The sequence below is a fragment of the Trematomus bernacchii genome, unplaced genomic scaffold, assembly GCF_902827165.1.
Source record: "Trematomus bernacchii unplaced genomic scaffold, fTreBer1.1, whole genome shotgun sequence".
NCBI classification, from domain to species: domain Eukaryota; kingdom Metazoa; phylum Chordata; class Actinopteri; order Perciformes; family Nototheniidae; genus Trematomus; species Trematomus bernacchii.
In genome coordinates this window covers 2544393-2568005 of record NW_022987910.1, presented here as the reverse complement: position 1 = coordinate 2568005, position 23613 = coordinate 2544393, and the positions used below count along the sequence as shown (strand labels likewise).

Below are 23613 nucleotides of genomic sequence, written 5' to 3'. Positions count from 1 at the left end.
AGACATTGTTTACAGTACAGCTTAAATGGCTGTTAAATAAAAGGTGGTGATGATTAATGTTTTTTATGCTCATCTAAGAGCAGTTAAAACCAACCAGTAAAATTTGTCCTGGAACACCAAAGTAAGGGGGAAGAAACAAATCTCTCTTTCTCCACATCTCCAGATTCTTGTAGTCTTCAAACCCAACTGACGCAGTCACGTTAGTTGAAGCAATTTATCAGATTTAATGCAGCTCCCCCTGGAGCCGCAAAAGGCGTTATGCTACTATTATTCAACATATCTCAGGAATCAACCCATGTTTTTTCAGCCTAACAACGTCAAAACAGAGCAGATAATAAAAAGAAAATGCTAATATAGAGAGTACATTCTGCAGTTGAGTTCACACACTTCACGTATGATGAAGAGAACTGTACACTACCACTAGGCTCAATGACCAAAAAAAGTTATCGAGCACTCCCTCTCGCCAGCTCCCTCCCCTCTTCGTCCCACTCTCCCCTACCCCCTCTACCATCTTTTCACTGACAAAATGGTCCAAAAGTGAAATATGGAATTATTACACTGAACCAACAGTAGAGAAGGTGTCAGCTTTGGAAGAGCAATAGCTTTTTTAAAGATCATGCATGTTGAAACTTCCTCTTATGCAGTTTTGTGTTGGAGTGTGTGTTATTCTAAGTAGACTTTATCGGCCTCCTTAATATGTATTAATACTTCCTAGGGCTTGTAAATAGATCTTGATGTTCTCCATCAGGAAGCAAAGTATAAAGGAAATATCTCTGAATAAGAAAACTTAGATGTATTACCATAAGAATTTAAGTTTTGTTGTACGCTGCAGTACACCCCCATTCCTTCCCTTACTGCTTGCGTAGTGTGGGGCTCTAATGTAGCTAACAATGACGCACAGGCTTCCAGAGGGCTTTTTAATGTTTTACAAGGCCAGTACTTCAAAATGTATGCGTGCACTTAAGGCGGCAAGGAAACTAAGTAAAGCGTGTGATGCAATGCAGGATAGCCTACCAGGAAAGTGACAAGCAGCTTTAACACTGCCTGAGTGCACTCAAATGCTCGACCCATGTAGTGAAACTCAATGAGATGCTGTCTCATTTGAGCTCATTGGGGATTTGTGAGTCTGCATGAAGCAATGGGTTAAAGTTGGTGATTCAGCTGACTTGTGCTGCCCTGTTGTCAAGCTAGAAATAGCAGTTACATAAAGACAATAAGAAATGTTGATGACCAAGGTGCATTTGTTATTCTGGTGTTTACTTAGCTAAATGGCACAGAAAAACACTTTGTTTTATTTTTGTTAAACAGGGTTTACATCAAGCAGTTCTGGCTATTTGTCAATTTTATAGCATCTCCCAAACATTAAACCACACTTCTGGGGCACTGGTTTATATTTGTAAAAGTGCATATTACAGCTACACATCCAAATCATCCCAATGGGGTTTTTATTTTCTTCACTTTAGTACAGAAATAAAGAAGCAGAGACTTTATGTGAGACGTCCAAGATAACATGCAGCAGTCCATTACAGCCAACTTCATGTCTACTTATATTATTGTCAGCTACATGATTGCATAATAATGCAGTGCAGATGTTTCAGATCTGAATTCAAAGCTGCATTTCCACACAGTAATATAATTCAACAGTGAAAAGCAGACGTGATGCTCAGTGTTTGATCACTCTGTCCTTCTTCAACACTGTTAGATGCCTATAGCTTTCCTTCACTGTGGGGGGGAAGTATACAGTGTGTGTGTGCATGTGTGTGTTTGTGGTGTGTGTGTGAACGGTATGTGTGCATTATCCTAACAAGTTAACAATCAACTTGACTTCCTTCAATCTATGTGATCCTCTGCTGCCCTCTATAGACCATTGTGTGTGTGCCTTTGTGTGCGAGAGGGAGAGAGAGAGAGAGAAACACACTGACTGTACAAAAATAAAAACTGACGGAGTTTGGCTCAAGGCTTTACAACAAAATGTACAACTTTGGATAGATTGAATCCACGGGGGAAACAAGTGCCACTCTCTCTACTTGCCATTCTGTCTCCCATATGCTTACAAAAACAAGAATGGGCTGGAAGTACAAATATGGCACCCATCTAGTTTGATGTTAAAGAGGAGACACAACAGTTTCTTTGTGAGAAAATATAGCTCTGAGTTAACTCATTTGCCTGAGGCTAACTTGAATTGTCAGTTTAACTAATAGAGTTATTTCTGTGTGGAAATGGAGCTGTGATTCGTTCCTTGATGTTCTATTTGGTCTCTAATTGTGTGAACTGTGTGAACTGTGACTTTTGGGGATTTTTCCCAAACTTTTTCTCATACTTGCCTATCATTTAAAACAAAAACTGTTTAAGGGGATGTACAAATGCCATGGTAATATATTCATTTAACATTAACAAAACTTGCTTTATGAAAAGAAGGCCTTGGTATTCATAAATGGAATTCGAGCAGATGTGAAAAGACAGAAAGCAAGACATTTGAAATGCAAAAGGTACTCATGTTAATTCACATCCAAGAATCCAGGGTATGATATGAAATGTAGGTATTCTAAGGGTGTTGTCATATATACTGTAGTTCTACTTATCATGACATAAAAATGTACTTTTCTTACAAACACACTGGCAAGATATATTTTTTTTGTAGTTTCCAATACCTTGCAACTCTTAGTAGTTTTCCCACTCAAGATTCTGTTCAGTGCCCAAGCACAATAATGTTGTCCTTATGGCCTCATCAGACTCCTGAAGCTTCTTCTACAGCCTAAACGTGTGTTTGTTTATCTGCCTTACAGCGTCTAAGACGGAGCTTGCCCCCAGGATTGCTCAGGAGAATCTCCTCAACTTGGACCACCACCACCTCAGCTACAGGGCTGCCCACCATCGAGCCGGGCCCTGTGCGCCGAGACCGCTCAGCCAGCATCAAACACACCACAGAGAGGTAACGCTCACACACGACGCACTACAATCAAGAGCATTACAGTGCCTCTGATACAGTAATGGTGATGGTTTTCTTACATTGAATCAGTGAATCGTGGAACAACTCCTTGATGATGACCATCTCAAAGAGTCGCTCCATGTCCGCCTCCTATGCTGCCAACATCACCATCAACCACCTCTACGACAAACCACTGGGAAGACCAGGTGTGTGTCTGTGTGTTTGTTGAAAAAAATAAGTAAATTAATAAGATAAAGACAGAGGAAAACGGGTATCAAGAGGATCAAACTACAGAAAGACGTTTGGATATGAGTTAATATTGCCCTCTCTTTCAGGTTTCCCCCCCTCCAACGTATCACCTCTGGGCTCTCCGTGCCCATCTCCTCCCCACCAGGGCACGCCTGCCTCCAGCCCAACCATCAAGACATGTTCAGTGCAGCTTCCCGAGCTGGCTGTGCCCCTTTTAGAACAGACCCCTGGCTCTGTGGCCCCCAAGAGCCACCACAGAGCCTTAACTCACAGCCAGAGCGCCCCGAGCTCCACCACCCCTCACTGGCGGCCTGCATCACTCTGCGGCAGGTAACATACATGCACAAACACTATATTAACTTCCATTCAGAAAAGTTCCAATTCCCAAATATTGTAATGAGGCTTTAGAAGCGCCTGTTTGTGTGAAAATGAGGGAAATTCGTTTTTTCAATGAGTCGCTTCTCTGCTCTCCTCCCATCAGCTGTGGCAGGCCGTTCAACAATCAATTGAACCACAGGGGGGAATCTGTCGACAAAGGGGACAGAATACCCCATCCAGGTAAACAGCAGAGTAGGTTCTATGATAGATTTTTTAAATCTTATTTTCGAGGTTCATAATATGATTTAAAGGCCCCGTTTTATGCAAAATCCACTTTTTCACATCTTTTATACATAAACATGTGTCCCCTCTGTGTAAAGAGATTCTGAAAGTTTCAGGAAAAAAGATTCGCTCACTTTTTGTCATGATCCATTTATATAAAAACCTGTCTGAAAATGAGCTGATCAGATTTTGGCCACTTTATGATGTCATAACCAGTGGTGCACACCTTTCTCAGTGAGGGTACTCCAGGTACAGATGAGTACCTGGAGTCAGTGTTTGGTACTCCAACTTCTGCCGATTGTCAACGGGGGGGGGGGGGGGGGGGGGGGGTGTTAGTGGAGTACAGCGCTTCACGATTGTCAACGGGGGGGGGGGGGGTGGGGGGTGTTAGGAGTACAGCGCTTCGCGATTGTCAACGGTGGGGGGGGGGGTGGAGTACAGCGCTTCGCGATTGTCAACGGTGGGGGGAGGGGGAGTACAGCGCTTCGCGATTGTCAACGGGGGGGTGGCGGTGGAGTACAGCGCTTCGCGATTGTCAACGGGGGGGGGGGAGGTAGTGGAGTACAGAGCTTCGTGACCGCGGAGCGTGTGAACGTTGTGATCAGCTGTTTTAGCGCAGGGCTGCTGTACAGACCGACGTTCACAGCAGCCCTGTCTGTGCACACGGAGACCGACTCTGTCGTCCGGTGATCTAACCGCCTTCTGGAAAAGCTTCACAAGTACGTCGGTACGCAAATGCGCTTTGTGACACAAGTGACGGTACGCATTTCAGATTGTTGCCGCGCATGCGTACCTGCGTACCAGTTATGTGCACCCCTGGTCATAACGATTGTTTAGCTTGTGTAACCATTAGCCAATCACCAACCAAGGTAACCCCCCCACCTTATCACCTGAATCTCCTCCTAGAGCACCATTGTGTTCTTTTAAACCAAATATCTCTCAGAGGGGCGTGGGGAGTGGCTCCTTATTTTCATCTAAAGTAAAAGACAGAGAATCAGCACTTTTGAAACAGGGCTGAAACAGAGGGGATTACGGGATGCTGCAATGCACGATCTGTTTGATATTTCGAGTCAAACACTTCAGAGACATGTTTTGTATATATCTGAGACCTATTATATATTGATGAAAAACAGTATAATAGGGGACCTTTAACTCCTACTTATCTTCTCCACATCTGTCCCTCATTGTAATTTTGTTTAACTGCCAATAACAATGCATTCAATTGCAATGCGTACTGTGTCCCCAGATGAGCGCGCAGTAGCTTCCTCAGACTATGACAGCACCTACGACAGCACCTATGAGACCAACCACAGTGACAGCAGCGACTTTGCACAGAATGATGAGGAGGGAGAGGGAGGCAAGAAGCAGCCTGAAGCCAGGGAAGGTTGCAGGGAGTATCTGGCAGAGGGCATCGTTCTTCACCCACTCCTGCCATCACCAGAGGTAGGCCGTCAGAAAGGGCTAATTGGGTAACAGGAAAGAAAAAGTCTCAGTTGTGTCATGAGCTCAAATGTGCTTCAAATCCCTCAAAAAACAATGAGAAAAAGAAGAACATGGATAATTTCTTTCTTAATAAGGATGTTGAAATGATATAAGTTATTTTACTCTACCTGACAGGACAAGCCAATCTCTGCCCAGGAGCCTCTGGCGGTGTCGGAGCTGGAGCCTCTCTTGTGTCAAATCAACAACTGGAACTTTCCTATTTTCAGTCTGATGGAGAAGACCAATGGCAAGACAGGCTGCATCCTTAGTCAGGTAAATCACTTATTGATGATGAAACACTTAAAAGATTTCTGAGATATCTATACTGATTCAATTAAGGGGGACTCTAATTGTAGGACTGTTTCACATGTATGCAATTAACAGCTTGGTGTGGAAGTAACATTCGCTGTACAGGCAGTGGGAAGACATATTTTCCATCTGTTCCAAAAATAATTTTGTCTTAGCCGATTCTCAACCTTTCTTTAACAAAACATGTGCTATGGACAGAGGACTACTTTCAAACCTTTATTTAACCAGGTAAGTCCCATTGAGATCATTGATCTCTTTTTCAAGGGAGACCTGCAGCAAGTAGGTTACGGCAGTGGCTCAGTCAGTAGGGGCTTGGACTGTGAGCCGTAGGGTCGCCGGTTCAAGTCCCCGAACAGACCTAAATATGGAGTGTGGACTGCTACTTGGAGAGGTCCCAGTTCACCTCCTGCCCTGCCGTGGTGCCCTTGAGCAAGGCACCGGACACCCCCCTTCCCCCCTCACTCCCATTGCTCCCCGGGCGCTGTACAGTAGCTGCCCACTGCTCCTAGTACTAGACTCCTGGTACTAGGATGGGTTAAATGCAGAGAACACATTTCACTGTGTGTGCTGTGTGCTCTGCATGTGTGACCATTAAAGAGGGGTTTCATCCCTCCGATTCTATTCTATTCTATTCTATTCTATACAACATAAAACAATAAAGGACATCATATTTACAGGGCACATTTACATACCTAGCGACATTGACAAGTACCAACAGTATCAAGTATCATTGCACCTATCCAAGCTTTAAAAACATGCAGTGGAACCAAATTCCTCAGTTTCAATTATTTTTGAAGACTGTTCCAAGCTGCGCACATAAAAGCTTTCGTACCTAAGTCAGTCCTTGCACTTGGCACATGTAACAAGACCACATCATGTGATCTCAGGCAATAGCTACCTGCAACTCTCTGTGTGATCAGAGAGCAGATATAAGACGGGAGTTTACCCAACATGGCTTTATATATTAACATGTACCAATGACTGAGCCTCCGTACAGTAAGTGAAGGCAAACCTGCCCTGGCATACAAAGTACAGTGATGAGTAAGTGCTTTACAATTAGTAACAAATCTCAGTGCACTGTGATAGGCGGCATCTAACTTGTTCAGGTACCTCTGAACCTCTATTAAATGTGACTCACAGTATGTTTTCCTTGTTTCATATCCCAGGTTTCCTATAAGCTCTTCGAGGACACAGGTCTATTTGAGACCTTCAGAATTCCTGTACGAGAGTTCATGAACTACTTCCATGCTTTGGAGAACGGATACAGGGTCATCCCTTGTGAGTGGAATTTTCATGTTTATTAAATGAAGTGAATTATTGATGTCGAGCATTACTTTTATCAGCCACAAGGGGGATGTAGCGCCTTGTTAAAGTGATATGAGAACACTTAACAGGCCTTGTTTCTGCTTTAGTAATTTACGGTTTGCTCTTATACTTGACAGTTGGCAGACATATTAAGTCACAAGATGATCATATCTAATTAACTATGTGTTTATGTCAATTCGTATTGAAATGGAATATGTAGCTGATGGGTAGCATGAGCTTTTAAAATGGTTTTACAGCATCTAAAATCCTTATGTTTCTAAAATAAAGTACAACTATATTTATACATTATGCAATTATTTTTAGGAGGTGTACATGGTTTAGATTTTCTCTTCCCTATGAAAACCGGGAAAATAGTGCCTGCAATGTGTACTACTTTTGCAACATATATCTAAGATTTTAAGAATATTTATTATAAAAGAGCAAGCCTAACACTGCTGACTGCAATCAATCGTATCAACCCCTTTTAAAAATGTTTTTTACCCTCCCCAGATCATAACCGGATCCATGCCACTGATGTGCTCCATGCTGTTTGGTACCTCACCACTCAACCGGTACCGGGTCTGCCGACCCTGCTGACTGAGAATGGGATACACACTGGTGAGGACTTTTAATGCATGCGGTTTTAAGAGCAGGCCTGCACAATATGTTCCCCATAAGTTCCAGATGTTTGTAAGTATAACAAATTGCTGACCCATCCTGTTAGGAGCAATGGGCTGCCATTATGTACGGCGCTTGGGGGGAGCAGTGTGGGGAACGGTGCCTAGCTCAGGGACACCTCGGTAGCACTTGGACTTTCGGGGACTTGAACTGGTGACTTTCCAGTTTCAAGCCAAGTCCCTATTGACTTCGCCACCACCGCCAGTTGATCTCTTGTGTCCAGATAAATCATGTAATACATGCTGTAACATGTTGCATATTATTTCACACACATTCACAGAGGTAGGCTTACGAAACAAAACAAAACAAAACTGAACATGCACACATTGTTTGCAAAGGATAGACAGACAGACACAGTATGTTGATAATGTCCTTCCGATTAAATAATAATAGTAGCTAGGTGAAATTAGTAAAAATTACAAATTTGCCTCAGGGGTTTTAAAATGTGTAAAGGCTGTACACAGTTTAATTGTTGTTTGCTGTACAGTATAGCAAAACACACCCTCTGTCATTAGCCCCTTGCAGTGGACAAATATAAACTCCCCCTCAAAAAACCAAAAGGTATTAAGAAAATCCAAGAGGCGGAGGAATCCCTCTCGAAGGAGAGACAGACTTGCAATAGATATCGTGCGTTTAGAATAAGCAACTTAATAATCACAACATAGACAATCCATATGAAAAAAATAACATTGTGAACTTACTTACATTGTGAAAAATAAAAGTTGTCTAACAACTGCCAAAAATAATAACGTGGGCGTCAAGAAGGACCAAGGCAACAGGCGCAGCCACAACTCATAATCCAGACAGCCATTTAACACGACAACCTACAAGACGAATAATGAGGTGTAACTAATAAGGGGGAATCATTCGAGCACAGAGCACCATCAGTGACTGGAGTGTGAGCTTTGTTTCTTTTTGCTCGTAGACCCAGAGAATGGCATTTCTCCTGGTGCCACAGGCTTCCTGGTGTCCAAGATGAACTCTGTGCTGGAGGACGGCTACAGCTCCCTGGCTGGCCTCATCCCTGGCCTGGAGCTCATGGCCCTCTATGTAGCTGCTGCAATGCACGATTATGACCATCCTGGAAGGACTAACGCTTTCCTTGTAGCTACAAGTGCTCCGCAGGTAAGACTGGCTCTGCGCAACAGCATAAAATAGAGCAAGCTGTCACAAAAAACGTTTGCTTTGAACTCAATAACTCAATGTGACAACCTGTCCTATATGTGAAAAAACATGTATTTCATGAAGGTAATAATTTACATTAATAGTAGTTATTCAACAACCTAGGGGGAATATGCCATAACAAACTAGTAATTATTATTATTATTATATTATATTTGAACATATCAATATTAGCTTATTGCTGTGCCAACCAGATCATTAATAAGCTCTATCCATTACATGAGAGTCAATATCAATACCACAATTCTCATGGTGAAAAACACTGTTCAAGTGTTCATCTTATATAACAAGATAGAATGTTATTTCACCTTCTCCTCTTGGTCTTCCACTGTAGGCTCTTCTGTACAATGATCGTTCCGTCTTGGAGAACCACCATGCAGCTTCAGCGTGGAACCTCTTTATGTCCCGACCTGAGTTTAACTTCCTGGCAAACCTCGAACATGTGGAGTTCAAACGCTTCCGCTTCCTAGTTATTGAAGCCATCCTGGCCACTGACCTCAAAAAGCACTTTGACTTCCTTGCAGAATTTAACGCTAAGGTAAAAAATCTTTGAAATAACCTCTCAGAGTGTCTTGAAACTAAGGGATTTCATAACGGTTTTAACACAAACCATCCTGTGCACATCTCCCCAGGTGGGTGATGAAGGGGTTTCCGGTATTGATTGGACCAACGAAAACGACCGGCTGCTGGTGTGCCAGATGTGCATCAAGCTGGCTGATGTCAATGGACCGCTGAAGTGTAAGGAGCTGCACCTGCAGTGGACAGAGGGCATCGTCAACGAGTTCTACGAACAAGTATGCTAAAAAAATCCCCTTACAGTTCTCTTTTTAAAAGTTGCACATTGATTGGTGGAAATGTACTTTACCAAGTACAGTAAGTTCTAAATACTACTTACTGGTAACAAATTGCAAAGACGTTGCTAGGAAGATATATAAAATCTGAACAAAATTATATTTTTTCTAGGAAAAGGTCCCTGTGATGTCATAAAGGGTTTGTGGACTAGGGTTAGGAGGCCCCTAGTATGTCATTTTTGCTATTGCCATCTTAGTTTTGCACTAAGAAGAACAGGGTAGAGCAAAATAAAACCAAATGCTGGAAAACCTTTACAAATACGTTCCTGAACTGATAACACACTGTAAAGGGTTATAAGTTGAAAGTAGGAAACAAGGAGAGCAACCAGATTGGACAACATAGTGGTACAAAAAAAGGTAAAGCATATGGTGCTTAATCATCTGATTTACTTCAAATGGGATCATATTTTTTAAATGAACATCATGCTTTATTGACGAAGGCTTGAAACTAGCAATTGAGATCATAAACTCGTCAGAATGTATTTTACTTGGGTGAGCAATTAAACAACAATATATATTTTTTAATCTGCTACTATAAATTCACATTGGCCACCTTAAGCTATTGACCATTCCAGACCAATTCCGTCCTCTCGCTGCAGATCCTTTGAGTGTCGAGAATTTAATAATAGTGCATTTTATTTTCAACATCTCAAGTGTACCTTTCTCAAGCGTACAAGGTCACAGATACAAAAAAGACCCAACTCTCCTTGCCGACCGATGTTCAGTGAGTTCAGAAATGTTCTCCCAAGATGTCGGACCAATAGATTGAAGAATCCATTAGTCCCTGTTTCTATGTGTTTGTATGCTGATTAGTCTGTTGACTGTATAACTGCTGGCTGTGCAACAAATTGCCCCTCGGGAATAAGAACAATTATCTTGCCTTCCCTTGCATTTTATTTACAGAAAACATTTGTTTGTATTCGTCTCACTTTAAAACCCCTTAAAACTTTAATGCTAATCAACATTTATGAATACAAAAACAACATCTTTGATATTTTTTACTCAAGGTCAGAAATAACATGCATCATAAGGACTGAGTGGGTGATGTTTTATCAGATTTGATTGACAGTCAGCGAAAAGCCAACCAACTCTTATCCGATTCTTGGAATTGTATTACAATATTTCCAAGGATAAAGCTATAGATGTTGCTTCCTAGAAGCAATTCAGCTTTTTGCTCACCTCTTATAGAGTGAGGTCAGGATCAACTGCATAACAGCATCTCTGCAGATGATAGTCATTTTCTTTCTCGCTCAAGGACCTTCCACCAAGTGCTTTATGTGCGAAACTGGATGTTCCCTGCAAACAGAAATAGAATAGTCAAAAGACTTGTCTACTAGCTCATGAATTTGTTAAGAGATCACTGTAGATGGATGCATGGCAACAAATCCTGCCCTTAACCAACAGTGCGTCTCATTGGTCAGTTCAGTAAGTGCCAAGCAAATCGCCAAAGACTTAAAGGTGGGGTAGGTAAGTTTGAGAAACCGGCTGGAGATACACTTTTTGCTCAAACTTATCTCGTGCCCTCATTGGTCATGTGCACGTTTGTGTGTGTTGGAGGAGGGGCTCTGTAAGGAAGTGGCAGATTTTTTCAGGCTGTGTATTTTCAAATTCTAGCGCACTCGAGCTGGTTTCTCCAAGATTACCTACCCCACCTTTAAATAAAGCTATTTTTTGCTGTGGATTAAAGAAGGTAAAGATGCAAACAAATATTTCTTTCACTTTTATCCCTAATATTTATTCAACTCGAAATGAAAAAACACATTTGTATTTATACAAAGATTTATTATCACAATGCTTCTCAATCAGCAAACTGACTCTCAATATTTGTTTATTTTGTCCATTCTTAATAAAAATATGTGTGTACAATCATATTTGAAAACCAGGAAAAAAATCTAGAAAAAAAATCATAGCTTTGCTGATTTGAAATATGTATGTCTTTTGAGGGACTGCGTATGTTTTTCTCTTCAGAACAATGGATGGCCTAAATGAGTCATCCTTGAAAGCACTCATTCGCAGTCACAGAGAGAAGGATCCCAGGGATGGATTGACACAGACACATGCACATATTATGCACACACAAATGTACACACGTACACACATACGGACCACTTTAAATTCAAAATATCAGCAATTTCTTGTTATGAGATGAACAATCCCCTCTCTCTCTCTCTCTCTCTCTCTCTCTCTCTCTCTCTCTCTCTCTCTCTCTCTCTCTCTCTCTCTCTCTCTCTCTCTCTCTCTCTCTCTCTCTCTACCTACTATAAATATACACACACATAATCACATTTATAACATGAACCACTAGTACAGCACACTGATGCCATACGAGTTCAGGTTTCCATAGCAACAGGAGCCCTTGCCCCTCTGTCCCCCTATACTGAAGCGCTTTAAAAGCCCCGGCAAAAAGAAAACCAACACAAAAGCTCAGCAAATGACTGACACAATATAACATAAGACTCTGCAACATAAATCTAAGCCATATTTATTATCAAGAAATGTCAAAAATGGAAAAGACCACAATAGGAAAATCTCTTTATTAAAAACTGTAACTGTGTGTTTGTGTGCATGTAATGTTTTCCAGCACATTAATGTTTAATCCATTCTGTGCATCTGACATATTTTCCATGTTTGTACCCTCCTAGGGTGACGAAGAAGCGAGCCTGGGCCTTCCCATCAGCCCTTTCATGGACCGGTCCGCTCCACAGCTCGCTAAACTGCAGGAGTCGTTCATCACTCACATCGTGGGGCCTCTGTGCTCCTCCTACAACTCTGCTGCTCTTATGCCGGGACGCTGGGTTGACCCCCCTGAGGGAGAAACAGATGCAGAAGAGGCGAAGGAGGGACTCGATACAGAAGACGAAGAGGAGGATACAGCAGATGAGGACACATCAACAAGTTCTGAGAACTCCCGTATGTCAACCTCTGCAAAAATAATACAGTCTGTCTCCGTCATGTTTTAATACAAATTGTTTTACTCACATTTATTGGAAGGTATTTGTACCCCACAGCCACTTCATACAACTGTGATGTACTTAGTTAGAATGCCTACAGAGATTGTAAAATTGCATTGTTTGTTATTTAGCTAACATATCAAACGGCCCATTTGGCATTTTGGGATATAAAAGGATTTGCTTTCTTACTGAGATTTAGATTAAAGGATTGATACGACTTGTATTTATCTTTGATAATATGGAGCTGGAACCAGGAGACATTTTTCTTGGTTTCGCATAATGACTAGGAACGGGGAAAAACAGTTAGTTTAACTTTCATTGTTGCTATGGTAGCCAGACAACGAGAGGCAACTTCAAGCAGTCACTGGCCACAAATTTGCATTTTACATTTAAGATGTTGCATGTGTTTGACTAAAGAGCGCTTTAGAGATGATGCTTGTGGACTTTTACCAACTTTAAACATTGTCAATGCGGTTTTGCCCTATTTGCTCTATTGATGCTAAGCTAAGCTGAGCTAACTGTCTCCAGGTTTTGGCTAACATTTCATGTTCAGACAGATTGCATCAGTCCTGTATTCTATCTTTTGGCAAGTAAGCAAGGTCAGCTTTTCCCTCCTTTGTCTAACTGTTGACTTTGTCTCTGACAGAGCGACAAGAAACCAACAAGGTGAGCAGGAGGAAAGTGTTTTGCCAGATAACACAGCATATTCTGGAAAACCATGAAATGTGGACAAGAGTCATCGCTGCAGAAGCTCAGGAGGAAGCTCAGAATGAGGAGCCAAACTGCATCAGCAGCCCCACTGATCCAATCACAGCCATTCACGAGGAAGAGGAAGAGCTAGCAAGCAAGGAGGAGGAGTCAACTGACGGCCTCGATGAAAGGGAAGAGATACCGGCTATAGAGGAAGAAGACATCTTTCCACAATCAGAGACTTCGGGGGAAAAAGACAAGGAACCAGAGTGATATTATGAACTTTGTCTTCCTCGTTAAACCAGGAATCTGAACGTTGTCTAAACATTTGTATTTCTTTCCTAACTAAACTCTTGATATGGTAGCCAGCACATCACTTCGACACAACACTGTAGAAGATATCTGGGGTAATATGTGCCTAACAAAAACCTGAGTTTGAGGACAGGGATTATGCATGCCCAGTTTATCTGTTGAGGGAAGAGAGGTGCAATGAGCAAAAGAAAAAAAAATATTGGGACTGTACTTGTTTTTGCTGTAGTGTTTGATTTAGTCTGGATCGGCTGCCCTCACCCAGGCTGCCCGTCCCACTACAGGCTAACCACGCAGATTCACAGATTCATTCCACCAGTGAGTAATACACTGTCACAACCACCCCCCCCCCCCCCTTCTTGTTGCACTGAGCCACTCAGCTGGTGGAGGATGTGCAACAAGTCCCTTCTCCGTGAAGACAATGGGATGAAAGCCAGGGGAAAAGCTGTGTCCATTGGGGCTCAGCCGTGTGGATTTCAGAGGGAGACGGGGAAAAAGGCCCAGTTGTAGTACATTGTGAATACGGACATACACCCACACAAGCTTCACACACACGCACACAATGCTACTGTAGAATCACATTCCATTCTCGGAACAGATAAGAAGTTTAACAAAGAACCCTGTTGCTCTAAAAGCTTTATTCTCGCTCAAGGAAAAACATACAAAACAAGGGTTTTGTTCATGTACTACAATGTTTGTCCGCATGTTCTCTCCCTGTGTTTTCTTACAAAAGTAAGTCCAGCACACCTACACGTTTCAAAGCCACACAACTCAGGAAGGCAGAAATCCATAGAGAAAAAATGACCTGGACAGGACGTGTAGCTTCCTTGTCCTTTTACTTGCCGCTTTTACAAGATCTTCTTTCTATGCTGTTTGTGATGCTTTTGAATTACTCAGACACGTGGTGCCCTTTGTGAAAAACAAAGGGCACCACAAGGAAAACAAGGTAATAGATCACATTATACTGTAGAACACAACTCTATTGAATTACTGCTTTTTAAGTGTAAGCTCCCCTTATGCTACAACACTGCAGATCATACTGTTAATTACATCAAACCAATTTACAAGACACAAAACTAGCTAATAAGGTCATGTGTTTTGTCAAGAAAATATAATTTATATTCACATGTTATGCCACTTTCTAACTAATGACCAGAATTATTTCTTCTTTGCAATATCATTTATAGCTGGTATGTACTGTAGGCCAATTTTTCCCGAAGTAAATGAATCCAGTAAGCCATAGTGGCCCGGGAAAGAGTTACCTCACAGCTCCAAATCACCCGAGAGGATTAACCTCCCTCATACATAAAAAAATCCAGGGGTTGCTGTGTACCCGCTAAAAACGATTCAATCAGATACAAATCCTTCATTTGTTATGTTGCACCAAATTGCAAAGACCCATTTTTTTTTTAAGCCTTGCTTTAAGGAATAACACAAAACAAGGGTCACAGCTGCATAAATGTCTATTGATAATTCATATATAATATTAGTTAATCCTTTTTAAAGTCAAATTTAGAATTGACGAAGTGTAAAACTGTAATTTTCTGTGATACTGTCAGGGTTTTCTTAACTAACACTGAGGAAATCAAAATATGTTGTACATTTAGTTAATCCTCAAGGAGAGCCAATAAAAAAGGGATGTTAGAATTTTACCAACACAGGTAAGGAGATAAAAGTGGTTTGAAAAAGGCTGTAATTGAAGATGTCTGTATTCTGCATGGTTTCTTTTTAAAGTAGCATATACTGTAATGGGCAAAAAATATAGAAAATATAGAGTTAGAGAATGTTTCGTTGAGATCTTATCATAGGTCAGCAGACCTGGATTTTTTTTCTCCATTGGCAGTCCTTACCAATGACACGGTGTATGGCCTAACAAGGTGTCTTTGCTCTCCTTTGATGTTCTCAGAGAATGAGACTGGTGGCGATGGAGAAGAGTGTGAACACGGAGAACAGCCTTAGTAATGAGACTTAGTAATGAGAGAGGAAGGAGGAGAGGGAGAAGCCTTTTCGCCTGACTTGTAGTTGCTTATGACAAGTCAAGGGGGGGGGGGTCTTAGATCCTTTTCACATTTCAGTAGATTCCTCTAGATGTAAGCCTTTGAAGATGAGCCATTTAGGTCGGATTCCAAATCATGTGATGATATACGTCTCCAAGTCTGCAAAATGTATTACACAGATACTCAGTACAGTGTATTTGATCTGACATTGGCAAAGCTACGCAGCACTGGGGATTCAGGTTCAGAGATGTATAGATGCTTTGTGTCTTCACTTACTGATGTGTAGCAGTCAATGTGTCAAAATTGCAAAGTGAATACAGGCACACTTTAACACAATTGAAAGACTTTTGGGGATTTTGACAGCACTTTTGGTAGAAGCTGCCTTAAGGCTTGCTCAGGAGGCGATGTAGGCTGATAAATCACAGCATGTGCTTCTATCTGAGGGGCTTGTTAACAGAGGTATTTAAGTTCATTGATATGTTATTTTTCTTCAGCTCTGTAGCAGGTAGGGAATTTGCAAGAAAGCAGTCGTGGAATCTCTGAGGCAACATAAAATGCCCAGGAGAATTGTGATTAGTTCATTCACAAAGAGCATTAGATAGAAATGTAAACATCCACTAAGGATACCAATTATACTTAATTACATTTAATTATTTAAATGCACTGGACAAAAACAGCAATCTATTGAATAGGCTTGTTTGCAGACACTATCTAAGTTTTGTTCTGGCTGAACCTGCCCTACTGTGACCCAATTTCTTAACTCAATTAGAGTTTTACTAACTTTAATACTGTCTAAATCCTCAGCTGTATCCATTGCACTGTTATCAAAACACCCATTGTGCAAAAGAGGGCTCAACTGTGCAACCTAATGCCCTTGACTGCTTATTTCCTTTGTACGGAGAAGGGTGCAGTGGTGAGAATGTTTTCACTGCTATAAAAAAGAAAGCCTGTGCTCGTCGATGCCTGAGCATATTGTTAGTGTTTCAGATCCAGCTGAGAGGAAAAAAAAACAGGTTTATTTATTGTAGCACTTTTTAACAACAGGGAAGTTTGAGTTTATTTATAAAAGACATATTATGCATCAAAAAAAGAAAAACAAGTATATACAAAAAGACACATTTGAATGAATAAAATAAAATGAAAGATAAAAAAGCTAGAACAGATTAAAACAAAAGTGTCAAACTCAGTGCTGCTTCTCCATTTTTAGTTCTGACTTTGGGGACGGTAAGCAGACCTGACGCTTCATGACGGAGCAGAAGATAAGGCTTTTATTTTGGCCCTAAAGCCATTCGGTGCTTTATAGACCAACAAACAAATAGTCAATTCCTTGACACACAGGAGGCCAGTGTAACAATCTGAGAGCTGATGTCGTCTCTCTTGGTTTTAGTGAGGACTCAGCGTTCTGAGGCAGTGCAGACGTCCCATCGATCCAATTCTACATCCTGCTGAGACTCAAACCTTTTATTTTTGATATAATCTTATCGTGATAGTAGAATTATTTGGTAATTTTCTTAAGGTGGATTTCAAAATGTAGGTCTGACTCCATGACTACACTTTTGAGTTCATTATTTCAGATATTTATATTCAGTCATTTTTTAATTGGCGAAAGATTTCATTGAGTTTCTCTTATAAAACGTTGTCGGAAGTCCTTCCAGCTTTGCTAAATTACCCCCTGCATTGATGTGGCTCAGTCCATAATGAAAGGAGCAAATGTTGCTTGGCAACAGAAAAAAAGGAAAAGAGAAAGGTGTTATCAGACCCCTGAAAAATGTACGTCTTATCTGCCAAAACGTAGTTTGTAGTATAGCAAGTTCATTTATATTTATACATGTCCCCTGCTGGACCTTATGTCTTCCAATAGCCTGTCCTTGCATTGGCTTCTCATGATAAGTTTATCTGTAGTGGTGAGAATGATCTGCACACCAGCTGATACACAACTATGTAAGGCAACCACATGGGTCTTTTAGTTGAGCCTTTTTGAAGCTCTGTAGATATCAAATTTCAGTTTAAAAATGACACAAACTGTAAAAAGCTTTCTGTAAACAACAGGAAGTTGTGGCACTCATGAATGAGCTATTGCTCCATGCACTGTAAATACGCGACGCACCGTATAGTATATATCGAGGCCTCACTTGCAATCTATTGTGCATACTCTTGCAATGGATTTTTTCTTATATCTCACATTTGCACCATCCCATGCCTACTTCTGTTTGGGAATTTGTAGATTTTCTCCCACTCCTTTCCCTTTATTAGCTTGAATTCTAACTGATCAGAGAATTCAAAGCTCACTAGGGATCCAGTTAGTCAAAATAGACACTTCCCTTCCTCTGATCTCCCTTTCCAGCCCTGCCTCACTAACTGTATACACTGCAGTGCAGCAATCAAAGAGACGGAATCAAAGCTGTGATATAATTTGTTGTCGTTATTCTTTTTGTTAACAATCTGAAGCTGTGTGTCGCCATTGAGGGGTTTTTTTGTCAGACATAAGGAAAGGTTTCCTCAAATCTTAAAGAGTAGCTTTCTTCATCTTCGTTGGCTGGTTTAATAAGTGTCTTGTGAAATGTAAAGTAGGCTACAAATGATTAAGTGAAACGTTTTCAAACTTTTTTGGTATGATCCCAGTTTTGCAGTAACTTTAACCCAACCCTGCAGTGATGTCATGGTGTACTGACACACCTTGAAGTACACTTGTACATCACTGCAGAGAAAGGTTAAACCACCTGAGGTCAGCAAAAACTTTTTTTGAGAGGATGATGAGTTGCTCTTTGAGTTTGTTTGACGCCCTTCCTTTTGGCCCTATTAAATATCAACTACCCGCTGGCTCTCAAAATTCTTTATTTTCCTCAGAAATATTCTTGGCAACCAAACATGAAAGCTCATTTGACCAGTTTTTTTTAATTATCTGAGTGTCTCTTGGCAACATCAGTGGCCAGAGACATCTCGTTTTACATCGTCTTTGTGTAAAAACTGGGACAGAACTCAACAAAAGAACAGGGTCCATGACTAAATTATGTCAGTTCATCAAAGCCAGTATCAGTAGTTTCTTTTAAATAGGGACGAGTAGAAGGCGATTGCTGCACACTGAATTAACTTGTGCAAACCAAAGAAACTTTATGAACTCTGTCTTTTTCTGTGATTTGCACAAAAAAGAGCCCTAAAAGGAGCATGTTTCTTGCATCTTCTTATTTTTCAGTGTGATTCGGAACCTAAGAAGGATGTCTGGATATGCTTAGACTTGGTAACAATTCTCATGTACAGACAGAGAAGATTAAAGCATAAGAAACGTTCAAGCATTGATCTAACAGACGGTGTAGTATTTTGATGTCACTGCATTGTGATAGGCAGCAGTAGCACTACAGTGGACCTGGCAGACTGTTCTGCTCTCAGACTGAAGCCCTTTCTTTTGATGGTTTGAACCAAAAACATTCATTTTTGTATTGTTTGTTGTTTCAGCCAATTTAAAGGGGGCTTTGCTCCTATGCCATACCATTTTCACATGTATGTCTATACTCTTTGAATGCTACATTCTTCAGCTTTCGGTGTTCGTCACAAAGGAAACCAAAACAAACTTTTTTTTCATCTCCTTTAAAGCAACACAAACAAGACTAGTATGTTTATTTTTTATTTTCTACTGTATAGCAGGCGCTTCACAGACTCAATTGTTTTCTTCTCACCAGTATCTTGCACTTGTAGCAATACACATGTAGCAATACCTACAGGATGGGACATTGTGTGATTCACCAGTATTTGTTTAAGTGATATATGATATTTTATTTCTGGATATGGTTTGGCTTTGTATAAAACAAATATATACTGTACAGATTCAAAGTATATTATGAAAAAAAAACTTTTAGAAAAATATTTATTTTTACTGTTTTGTAATTTAGACACAATACTGTAGCTCCTCTATTGCCAGACTTACTGGAAGTGCCTCTCGATAATGTATTACAAATTAACTATACAATATATTGGGATTATTAGAACCTGTCTCTAGAGCAGTGTTGATGTTGTAATGTGAATATTGTTGAATAATAAGATTTATAAATGCTGCACATGTGTCTGTCATTTATCCAAGTTTCATTTTGACTAGGACATTTTTATAACAAATAGTGAAATGTATTTTTTAGTCCGGTGGTCCAGAAAAGTCAACTTGTCATAGTAAAGCAAAGCCTAACTAACATAAAGGACAGCTCCCTGCATTTGGCCTATTTAATAGTTGCTCGGACCATATCTGCTAATGACTTTGTAATAAATAATGATGTTATATTTTCTGCTTGAATGTATGTGTTACAAGATATGTGTAAGGGAAGTATGGCCAAGTGCAATACAGTAACACTGAGAGCAGTGAGTGTCAACAAAAACATCTTCTGCTGCCAACACTGAGCCTTGTGGCTGTGAAAACAGATTTCTTTTCACAGGTTGAGTTTGAAGAGGAGACTGGCCGCATGCCACATCTGATTTTAAGTGACATCTAATCGGTAAGTCCGTTTGAAGCATGGCTAACACATTACAGTTTGATTACAGTATATATTCAATGATGGTTTAGAAACAAAGTGTAATAGTTTCTATTGCAATATTTTTAATTAGCTAGCCATGTTTTTGTAAGTATCTTCTCTCTTGTCAAAACCTCGCATTGCATCTTGACTCATGACGGATCAGTCAGTTTGGGTTGTACTCTGATTTTTAAAATAAAGGCAGTCAAAGATTGATTGGAACAAATGTATTAAAAGTAAAGTACAACAGGATTGTATAGTTTTATTTAAATCATGTTATATAACATAAGTAACACTTAACTGAGGCCAATATACTTTATTGTATTTAGAAATGTCCTCCCTGTGGAGTTGGGAACAACTTAATTGTCTGAAGGTTACTAAAATGTATTGCTTGCTTCTAAGAAGACAGACAGGCGGCCATGAGATGTGAGGGGAAATGTTTAATATTCACCACATTGTTGCAGTGACTATGACAATTCAATTGTTTGTTTTTCTTGTGCGACTGTTTGTAAAGTGTGACTTTTGTAAAGCGTCAATTTCAATGAGCAAATTAATTCTTACTTTTCCAGTATTTCTGGGACAGAGGGTTTTAGAAGTTGCATATTCTTGTGTCCGGTATGAAGAGAAAGTAATCTCTTTGGTAATCTGGTTTTCATGGAAACTGCCTTCTCTTTGAAGCCCTTTTTATCTGATCAATTTTGCCTCAGCGTTCGGAATTTACCAGTGGGTGAGTTTGAATATCAAAATCAGACATCCTCTTTTTCCATTCACCGGGTGGATTAAGGGTTATAAATTAGGTCTGGATTTGTATTTTGATGTAGACATTTACTTTTTACTGTTTCATTCTGTGCTCTCAGTGACAAACCCCCCCTCCCATTCACCATTGTTCTGTATCCACAACTATCCTCAGAGCTTTATTTTCTCCCCTTCATTCATTCCTTTCTCCCGATAATCCATGCCCTTCTTAGATCTGACTGTGTGATGTCGGTGGATAGTGATCATGCATGCTCTCAAGCCTTGTAAGAGAGGCGGAGGGATCACAACTAGCCAACAATCACATCTGCTTTTTTTTTATCTACATGCCTGGACCATTTATTTTTAAGAGGAGGGTTGAATAGTTTACCTGATGCGCAAAGGGGAAAGTCTATTTTAAATCGACAAATAGGACAAGAGCTGCTAGGATTTATGGGGATGTGACACAGCTATCCTTGACTTGCTGCCATTGTTTTTTAAGATATGTGTCACATCAGTTATTTATCTCCTGAACCCTCAATACCTTAATTAGAATGATTTGGTCAGTGTGATTACGTATACATTTCAGTGTGTTAAGCAAATGAAAATACGTTTAACCTCACTACCTAAGCACAGAACCATGCCTAATTAGGCTATATGAGTATCAACTCACACTTTGTCATAGACATATATTGACCTATTATCCAAATGTAATCGTATTGTATCACATAGATTTGTATGTAAGGGCAAAGACCATGGTCCTACCATAATAATAATAATAATAATACATTTGATTTATATAGCACACTTTAAAAACAACGTCATCTCAAGGTGCTTCACAAAGCTATAAGGAACAATAAGTAAAAAGTTATCTAAAGGAGTATATTGGATAAAATATGGCAATATAAAATAAAAATAAAAGGTTAAGAGCATAGAAGGTTTAAAAAATAAATAAAGTAAAGGACAGTCAGTAAAATGCGGTGTGGAACAGGTGGGTCTTGAGGCATTTCCTAAAAACTGAGAGTGATGCCGAGGTCCGTATGTTCTCTAGAAGCTGATTCCACAGACGTGGACCCAGGGAGGAGAAAGCACGGTTTCCCATGGTGACCAGTTTTGTCCGCGGGACAGCCAGGAGATTGGAGCTGTCTGACCTGAGTGTGCGTGAGGTATGTGAATGTTTTCTGGTTAGCAGTTCCTGTAGGTAGGTGGGGCCAGTGTGGTTGATGGCGTTGAAGACCATTATGAGGACTTTGTAGTTGATCCGGTGTGTTACAGGGAGCCAGTGGAGTGAGTGAAGGATGAGGGTGATGTGCTCTGATTTGCGTGTTTTTGTGAGTATCCGGGTGGCACAGTTTTGTATATATTGTAGTCTCTGAGTGGTTTTTGCTGGAATGCCTGCAAGCAGAGAATTGCAGTAATCAATGCGGGAGGTGATGAAGGCATGGACCAGTTTTTCTGCATCCGGTTTGGTGAGGGAGTGTCGCATTTTGGAGATGTTTCTTAGGTGGTAGTATGAGGCTTGGCAGACCGTCTTTATGTGTGCTTGGAATGAAAGGGATGAGTCCAGTTTCACACCTAGGCTCGTTACAAGTGGGGAGAGGGGAATGGAGTGGCCATTGATGCTGATATGAGGGATATCAGTTGTTTGTGTTTGATGTGGTGTTCCAATCAGAATGGCCTCTGATTTGCTGCTATTTAGTTGGAGGGAGTTGTTGCTCATCCAGTGGTGTATGTGTTCCAGGCATCTTGAGACATTTGAAAGTGCCAGATGTTTATCCGGGGCAGTTTGGAAATAAATCTGTGTGTCATCAGCATATGTGTGGAAGCTGATGTTATGGCTCCTCAGTATTTGTCCCAGGGGCAACATGTAAATTAAAAAGAGCAGTGGCCTAAGGACTGACCCTTGGGGTACACCAGAGGTGACACAGTGTGTGTCGGAGGTGCTTTTTCCAAGACGGACATATTCCTGTCTTCCACCATGTACCAATACACAGAGGAATTAGCAACAGCAGATTAAGCAAATCGCCTTAATCCGTTTGATTGAGATTAATAACAAAAAATGACATGGCTTTGTTTTGCTCATTATGGTCCAAAACTCCTTCAAAGGATAATACTATATTTTGCAGTAAGGAAAAAAATCATTATTCTTTCAAAAGCACAATTAATGCAAATATATTCCAGATTGGAAAATTAAACTTTAATATAGTTATCAATTGAGCATCCAGTCAAGTTTTCCTTCTGTGTCAACATCAGTGATAATGACCGTTTTAGAGGGGAGGATGCTATGTTCAACAGCCATACTGTGTCATAGTGCCACTGTATCTGGCCTGGCGTCAACCAAGCCCTTCATATTCCATAGACCACAAGTTACCATAGCAACACAGAAACATGCAATACTCTGTCTAATATGGAGCCCGTCAGGATCAGTGGTAAAAAGAGGGAAAGTTTCATTGTATTATTATCCTTTTCTGAAAGGGCAAATATTTTGGAAAATCCTAACTATTGTTTAGGTTTAGAAGTCAATGAGATCATCAAAATATGCTTGTTTCTAGCCTTGAGTATCACATTTGTATAGGCCATTGCTAAACATATAATTTTATATTAACAGGCAAGCCATTAATTGTAATTGACAGTAGCGGCCTAGCAAATGGCAGCCTCTTGGGGGAAGATGGGAGGGGCTAAAAAATAGACGTAACATTCAAAAGCCAGAAGCACACTTATTTTTGAATAGTTTTTGAGTGTATTTCAGTTTAAGAAATTCCAAACAAATACCAAGCAGGACACGATTAACCCATCCAAGCTTCCCAATCCCAGGAAGTCTGCAGCCTGAGAGCGCAGAGTGAATAAGTGATACAC

General features: G+C 40.5%; 1 protein-coding gene across 2 annotated transcripts in view; it reads left to right on the top strand.

The window, feature by feature from the left end:
* The window catches only part of LOC117470539 (cGMP-inhibited 3',5'-cyclic phosphodiesterase A-like), a 50706-nt gene extending 30949 nt beyond the window's left edge, over positions 1-19757 (top strand). Inside the window, exons 3-15 of one of the 2 annotated variants that reach the window (XM_034115347.1) lie at positions 2787-2932; positions 3020-3135; positions 3265-3508; positions 3660-3736; positions 5025-5221; positions 5396-5533; positions 6736-6847; positions 7385-7492; positions 8478-8677; positions 9069-9272; positions 9367-9528; positions 12228-12495; positions 13183-19757. In XM_034115347.1, coding sequence (XP_033971238.1) covers positions 2787-2932; positions 3020-3135; positions 3265-3508; positions 3660-3736; positions 5025-5221; positions 5396-5533; positions 6736-6847; positions 7385-7492; positions 8478-8677; positions 9069-9272; positions 9367-9528; positions 12228-12495; positions 13183-13499 — 2289 coding nt within the window. In that variant the 3' untranslated portion in view covers positions 13500-19757. Of the gene's footprint in view, positions 1-2786; positions 2933-3019; positions 3136-3264; positions 3509-3659; positions 3749-5024; positions 5222-5395; positions 5534-6735; positions 6848-7384; positions 7493-8477; positions 8678-9068; positions 9273-9366; positions 9529-12227; positions 12496-13182 lie in introns of both variants that reach the window. The other variant, XM_034115346.1, reaches the window with a different exon arrangement.
* The last annotated feature ends 3856 nt before the right edge of the window (positions 19758-23613 follow it).